Below are 7786 nucleotides of genomic sequence, written 5' to 3'. Positions count from 1 at the left end.
GATCTAATTGGTTTATAGTAATTGGTTTACTCATACATTCAAAAATAACTTTATTATCCAAATCCAGCAAAAGCCCAGTTAATACATCTAATTACTATGAAATTAATTAAATTTATAAAATATTTAATAATCGTGCACGCGTTCCGATTCCCAACAAAAATTTAAACATAACAAAATAAAACATCCCTAATAATTAGTTGGAAATATGATTGATTAAATATTATATCCCAAGTAGAAAATTTTAAATTATACTGCAATTATTGAGAATAAACAAAAATTGAAGTTAATTTTATAATTTATCTTATTTTGCTTATTAGTTTGAAAATGGTTACTTATCATTTAAATCACGATGATCCGTCAAATTTTGTAGAAAATATTCCCCAGTCCTTCCATACCAAGTGACACTATGAGTTGGTGTGTCCAACTACTTATCATTCAAATCACGATGATCCGTCAAATTTTGGAGAAAATATTCCCTAGTCCTTCCATACCAAGAGATACTATGAGTTGGTGTGTCCAACTAATAACTCTTTGACAAATGAAAAAATCCTAGACAACCACTATTTGTGTAAAATTGCTTAATAGTAGTAGTATTTATATATAGAAATTACCATATGTTTTTCACCTCCCATATACTCCCTCCGTCTGCGAATAAGAGTCCCGTTTTGCCATTTTAGTCCGTCCGCGAATAGGAGTCCCGGTTCACTTTTACCATAAATGGTAATAGGGTCTCACCTTCCACTAACTCATTTCACTCACATTTTATTTAAAACTAATATATTCAAGTGGGACCCCTATTCCACTAACTTTTTTCCACCCACTTTTCTTAACATTTCTTAAAACCCGTGCCGCCAACAAATGAGACTCCTAATGGCGGACGGAGGGAGTAATATATAACAATGATATTTTTATGTGTACGCTTCATCTCTTGGCATAAATAAAAATATTAGTTATACAATAACACTTCGTTATAATTGTTTGAAATTTATGGGTATATTTTTTTTCTTATTTATTTATGTATACAAATACTCCATATATTAATTAAAAGTAAAAAGTTTATACAAACAAAATGCATGATCATAATTTAATTTTTATTAGCATATTAATTAATTTTTCTTTCTTGGTACGTAGCATGTCAAAATATCAAGAAATTTTAAAAAAGAAAATTATAATAAAAAATAATTCATTTTATATTCTTTTAAATGGAATAGTTAAGAAATTAGTTGATTTTAAATTTAATGGAAGTATGTTAACTTATTAATCTATACATTTAAATTGACATTTGGATATTATTTATTCAGTTATATGACAATTAACATTTACATACAATAATATTAATATATGCAAGTTTCTAAGTGACCTTATAAGCTACACACGCTTTTATTGTATGAATGATTATATATAGATAGTTACCACAAAATAAGTATACATATTAAAAAATATGAGTCCAAATGTAATTAGGTAATTTCTATATATAAATACCACTATCAAGCAATTTTACAAAAATAGTGGTTGTCTAATGGATGTAGATTTTTTCATTTGTCAAGGAGTTATTAGTTGGACACACCAACTCATAGTGCCACTTGGTATGGAACGACTAGGGAATATTTTCTTCAAATTTTGTTTAGTCACACTAAGTTAAAAATATGAATTAATTTGAAATGGATATTGGTCCTAAAATCATAAATTTTTCCTAAATTTTGGTATTTTTTATGAACTTTAAAACTAGACTAAAATATCACATATTTACATTTTATTTGTTATTTCACATGACAAGTTAATCACCATATTCGACTAACTTACATGCATTTATTTTTATTCTTACTTGACACTACTAAGAGCGTCTCCGGTGGCGCCCCTCCCACTAAGACTTCCCACAAAAACTTCCTGTCACGTCATCACTAGGACTTCCCATTAGGACTTCCCGCAATAAAATTAATAAATTCACAATTAGAATTAAAATTTACGGAATTAAAATTTCGACACGAGCCGTATTTATAGAGTTTTTTTTTTAAATAAAATTAATTTTCGGTCGGACGTCCGACCTCGACGTCCTACCCACGCCACATGGCGGACGTCAGGTAGAACGTGGGGCGGACGGGCGAGCCCATCCGACGGGCGCACGGGACGGGCGTGTCCTACCTTTTTCTTCACAGCGGCGGACGTCGGGTAGGACTTCCGCGACGTCCGCCGTAGGAGATGCTCTAAATCAACATGACTCTCTATGTGACTTTTTATCGTATTTGTCACGAACTTAAAAAGTGTCTAAAATATCATAAATATTTTACTATTGACAATGTAGAACGAGTTTTTTGGTGAAAATATCTTATCTGGGTTGAGTTAGAAAATAACTAACACAATATAAAAATTTGTGATATTTTAGATCAATTTTAAATTTGGCAAAACTTCATGATTTTTACTGGAATTATATTCCAATTTGAAATGACGAAATTTATTTTTTTGCAATCTTATAACGAATTTTTCGGCGCTTAAGTGGTTGACTACATGACATGAACATGTATTAAACGTCATTTTAATCCCCAAACATCTTGTCCACATATATTAGCCAATAATTGACTAATCAAATGCTCACATCTTTGTTTGGAAATGACATTAAAGTTGTTATTCCAGTACATTATAAATAGCGTTTGAACATAGGATTCTACTGTAAATACGAATAAAATAATAGCTCAACTTGGCCGTTAATGTAGCATGGCCAAACACCCACAGGCCCACATGTATACATATACCGATATACAGGATCCACATATTTTCTGAATTATTTATATATTCCTTAAGTTAGAATTTATTAAAATGGATTTCAGTTATCTAATTTGATTTCGGCCGCATAGTATTGCACAAATAAATTTTTATTCTCGAGCCATCTACAACTATTTAATATTGTTTCATAGAAAAACAAACAAAAAAAAAAGTTCAAATTTTCAGTCTGATTGGAAAAGTTTCTACAGATCGTATATACTCCATATATATAGTAGTATAAAAGTCAAGTACTCCTATCTTTTGTATTTTCCTTATAAAATTGCTGTCTATTTGAAAAATGAGTAAGATTGTGGATGAAAATTAATTTTTACTGTTCATATACCCTTTTTCAGTCAAGTGCATTGTACAATGAGATTATTATTACAACAATGCTCAGCCACAGTGTGGTTTGTCACAAGGTGTCAATATCATAAATACTTATAAAAAATGATACTAGTACTACTAAACAAAAAGCAGTTTTTAGTTTTTCTGTAAAAACATTAAAGCACTATTCAATTAATATGACATTTTTTGTACAAAGGAGAGAATATCAAAATTGAAATAAAAAATCCAACTTTCTATTAAATAAATGGTCCTGTATCACTTGTTTCTGAAAACAAAATTCAAACAATTACTCGAAAGCAGCACAAAAAGAAATACTAGTCCACCATAGAGCTGTAATCATTGACATGCAAAAAATTAAGACCCCCAATAATAGTAGTACTCCACGTTAAATAAACACAATAATCTGGAAATAAATGGCAACTTAATAACTTGCCTAAAAAAAATTTAAAAATGTAATGGAATCCACGTTAAATAATCCAAATCTGGGTGACTGCCAAAGTAATTTTCAATTTCGCCCCAAAACGTCGCCGTCTGGTTATAAACGACGCAAAACGCAATCCAACGTTTGATCTTTTGATGTAAGCAAAATCCGTTGACCGTACAAATCTATACTCACTCCAAGATCCACCATTTCGAGCTTCTACCTGCATAGGGAGGTCAATTTGTAAATGGGGGAGCTTGAGCTTGGAAGATGAAGGTCACAATAGAGAAAATCCAGCCCCCTCCCGAGAAGCCGCCGCGCCGCAAAACCCGTCCGGGGGTCCGATTGAGAAGAGAATCCGGAGCTCCGGCTGCCAAGCGGAGCAGCCGACCCGAGACCCCTTTACTTAGGTGGAAGTTCGATGAGAAGAATGTAGCTGTGGAGGAGGAAGAGGACAAGTCCGGTGAAGTCGCTCGCCCGAGTAAAAGGGCCGCGGTTTCCTCCAGGAAGCTCGCCGCCAGCCTGTGGCGGCTGCGGCTGGCGGAGCTGCAGGACAATGTCGGTCAAGGAGGAGTAGGGCTTCAGGTTGATTATTTTTTTTCTCTAATTAGGTTCTAATTTGTCAAGAAATTGGTGTGTTTGTTTATTAGGGTTTCTAATTAGGCTGTCAATGATGTTTTCCGTTTGGCGATTGTGTGTGATTAATGTTGGTTGTATTTCAAAAGTAGAAACAAGACTGATGTGATTAAAATTGATTTCTTCATTTATTATTGGTTGGCAGTTGGCTTTACTGGTTGGAGTTTCAGTTCTTAGTGATTACTTGTGATGATAGAGCTCTTGAGCTCTTGTATCATCTATGTTTTCTCTTTATGTCCTTTTATTGCTTCTTTGGATGATTGTGATGCTGTTTAAGATCCAATGCTGTTATGCATTGTTTGGGATTATTGCTAGTTTTTCTAGTTCAACGGATTGATTTTGATTGTTGCTTGCAGTCTCGAGGTGGCCATTTCAGAGCCTCAATCCATTGTTGTCATGCTGACAGAGAGCATCGTGAGGATCCCGACTCTCCACACTCTGTCTCTGGTCCTAAACATGCCCTTCCCTTCAAGGTTTACTTTTTATTGCTGTGTATTTTTTTCAGGTTATCTTTGTATGTATTGGTTTCTGTTTTCGTTTTCGTTTTCGTTTCAGTGTCAAATGAATTAATTGCAACGTCATAGCATGTCGTTAAAGAAAATTTATGTTGTAAAGATGAATCTATTTGTAAACTCACTTGAATCTTTTGCCTTCTTTGCTCGAGTGAATTTCAATGTGGTTTCTTTGTTTTTGCAGACTTTGAATGCATTTTATTCTGAAATTGAAAATCCTCTTTACACCATGCAGTTTGAGCCTTCTTCTCAATTTCCAAACTATGCAATGGAGGGTGCAACAAAGTGGGATCCCGATGGTTGGAAAGCATCGGATGAAGTGAAGCAAATATTTGCCCCAACAAAACCAAATAATGAGCACCGAGCAAGTTCGGCAAAAGTTATATCCGCTCTTGAGACAGAGCTGGAAAAGGCTAGAGCAAGAATCAACGAGCTTGAAACTGATCGTAGATCTTCAAAGAAGAAACTAGAACAATTCTTGCATAAACTCAGTGATGAAAGAGCTGCATGGCGGAGTAGAGAACACGAGAAAGTTCGTGCTATCATAGATGATATGAAAGCTGATGTGAGCAGGGAGAAGAAGAACCGACAAAGGCTGGAGATCGTCAATTCTAAGCTGGTAAATGATTTGGCTGATGCCAAGTTATCAGCCAAGCGTTACCTGCAGGAATACGAGAAGGAAAGGAAGGCCAGAGCACTGATAGAGGAGGTTTGTGATGAGCTAGCCAAAGAGATTGGAGAAGACAAGGCTGAAGTGGAAGCGTTGAAGAGAGAGTCGATGAAATTCCGGGAGGAAGTAGACGAAGAGAGGAAGATGTTGCAAATGGCCGAGGTTTGGCGTGAGGAACGAGTTCAAATGAAGTTGGTCGATGCCAAGGTGATGCTCGAAGAGAAGTACTCCCAGATGAACATGCTTATAGCAGATCTTGAGCCGTTCCTGAATTCAAGATCCGATTCGCAGGAGATTAAGAAAGCAGATCTTTTAAGGCAGGCGGCCGCCTCTCTTAACATACAAGATGTTCGAGAATTGACATACGAGCCCCCGAACTCTGATGACATTTTCTCCGTCTTCGAAGATGTCAATTTCGGCGAGTCCAACGAGAGGGAGGTAGAGCCGAGCGTCGGCTACACCCCTGCAAGCCATGCCTCAAAGATGCATACAGTGAGTCCTGAAATAAAGATGCTCAACAAAGACGCATCTCACAGGGCTTCCAATGTGTATATGAACCAGAGTGGCGAGCTGGAAGAGGATGCGAGTGAGTGGGAAACTGTGAGCCACCCCGAGGATCAGGTTTCGAGTTACTCCCCAGACGGAAGCAACCCTTCTGTCAACAAGAATTTCTGGGCCAACAACGTCTCAATGAATGGGACGGAGTGGGAGAAAGTTGGAGGGCAGGAGGGACAAATAATGGAAATCAATGAAGTCGACTCAGCAAGACTGAGGCAGTTGAAGAAGGTTTCTTCGATATCTAAACTATGGAGGTCGTGCCCGAGCAATGGTGATGGTTACAAGATCATATCAATTGATGGAAGGAACGCAAGGCTCTCAAATGGTAGGCTTTCTAGTGCAGGTATCATGTCACCTGATCACGGCTCAGGAAAAGGCTGCCTTAGCCCCCAAGATTTGTCGGGACAGTGGAGCTCGCCCGACACTGGAAACCCACATGTAAACCGCACTATGAAAGGGTGCATTGAATGGCCACGCACCGCGCAGAAGAACAGTTTGAAGGCGAGACTGCTGGAGGCGAGGATGGAGTGCCAAAAGGTCCAGTTGCGCCAGGTTTTGAAGCACAAGATCTGAAACTCCTCTAAATGGTAAGGTAAGGTAAGTGGCTGCTCGACCACGTGCAGTGCCATGGGGCCTAGGATCGTACCAGCAGAGCTAGCGGCTATTGGCATTCGCAAAGCTAAGGTATGGATTATTATGAGGTTAGCTGATATCAATTTTGCGGATGAGCAGCCTAAGCAAATGGGAGTAGTATATGTAAGTTATGATGTAATATGTTAAATTTTATTCAAGAATCAAGATAAACCAGTTACTGATACAGAGGGAAACATTGTATCTGTACATTTGGCTTCAGACAATTTACTTCGTTAGTTGCTTATCTTCCATCATTCACGAAGTGTCTGCTACTAGATTTGCATGAAATCTGTATACAACCAAAAATTGCTCTCTTTTTATAAGCATCATGTCATGGTGGGTGAAATAATGTCTTATTACTTGGATTTGTTTCAAATTTGTTTATTCGTTGTACTGCTTTTAAGCTGATTTAAATTTTAGACATACATTGAAGTTCTTCATCCAGTGTCCAAGTTCCACCTCTTTGGTGGACTGTCCACCTCCTCCCTTGTCAATTTTTCATTGTATTTATCTCTAATGAAAAGAAGCTATTCTTTTTAATTTACCAACTTATTTGCATAATTGGTGATCCGTCAAATATCTCTCTTTTTCCTTTCTTTCATAGGGCATCCTTAATCCCGGCCCGGATTCAGGCGCCAAGTCCCCTCCACATCATCATTCCTCTAATTTTGAAGCCAAGAACACAACTCCTCTAACCCTGCAGACCCCAACTATTAAATTGCACTATTCGCAATTCCAACCTATTTTACTTGTAAAAATTGAAAACGTTGAACAATTATAACACGAAAAATTCATTTTTAATTCGAAAATTATAAATTATAAATTATAAAAAAAAAATTAACAAAATAAGAAAATCAAAATGAGAGCTCCACTTCCAAATATCCAACATATAATTATAAATAAAATAAAATAAAAATGAAAATGGGAAAATCAAAATAGTCTCCACTTCCCAACATCTGTGCACGCCTCTCCCTCTTTTGTCCTCTACAATTCTTCTTCTAAGATCTATATTTCAAATGCAAAAAAAATCAGAAATTGAGGCCTGAGTCCGGCCCGAACCCCCTCCAATGCCGGGCCAGGACGCACCGGGACACGGCTCCTCATCCCCCAACCCCGAGCCGGGCTGCGACGGGGCGCGGCCCCGAGACTCAACTGTGGCACCAGGCGTGGCCTGGGCCTCTCCTCGCTCCCCTCCATCGCACCAGGCCGCAGGCCAGGACCCAGGTGCGATCCAGCCCACGGCATTAAGGG

The 7786-nt window shown here is 37.5% G+C and overlaps 1 protein-coding gene across 2 annotated transcripts; it reads left to right on the top strand.

Moving 5' to 3' along the window:
* The first annotated feature begins 3617 nt into the window (after window positions 1-3617).
* Window positions 3618-6789, top strand: LOC125195727 (uncharacterized). Of its 2 annotated transcripts, none has more exons than XM_048093912.2 (3): window positions 3618-4111; window positions 4519-4635; window positions 4859-6789. In XM_048093912.2, the coding sequence occupies exons 1-3, from the start codon at window positions 3797-3799 to the stop codon at window positions 6473-6475; spliced, it is 2049 nt and encodes a 682-aa protein (XP_047949869.1). In that variant the 5' UTR covers window positions 3618-3796; the 3' UTR covers window positions 6476-6789. The 2 variants fall into 2 exon arrangements, with proteins under 2 accessions (XP_047949869.1, XP_047949870.1); XM_048093913.2 differs by having other exon boundaries at window positions 3619-4111; window positions 4910-6789.
* Window positions 6790-7786: the final 997 nt, after the last annotated feature.

Source organism: Salvia hispanica, chromosome 4 (genome assembly GCF_029641045.1).
Source record: "Salvia hispanica isolate PSC_SH4W2 chromosome 4, Shi_PSC_v1, whole genome shotgun sequence".
Taxonomy (NCBI): Eukaryota; Viridiplantae; Streptophyta; class Magnoliopsida; order Lamiales; family Lamiaceae; genus Salvia; species Salvia hispanica.
The sequence above is the reverse complement of the archived record's forward strand: the minus strand, read 5'-3'. Positions and strand labels throughout refer to the sequence as shown.

Bases quoted from the DNA above. Each gene is read 5' to 3' on its own strand.
- LOC125195727 (XM_048093912.2), top strand. From the start codon at position 3,797: ATGAAGGTCACAATAGAGAAAATCCAGCCCCCTCCCGAGAAGCCGCCG. The intron at 4,112-4,518 runs GTTGATTATTTT...TGTTGCTTGCAG, and splicing joins AAGGAGGAGTAGGGCTTCAG to TCTCGAGGTGGCCATTTCAG. The intron at 4,636-4,858 runs GTTTACTTTTTA...TTGTTTTTGCAG, and splicing joins AACATGCCCTTCCCTTCAAG to ACTTTGAATGCATTTTATTC.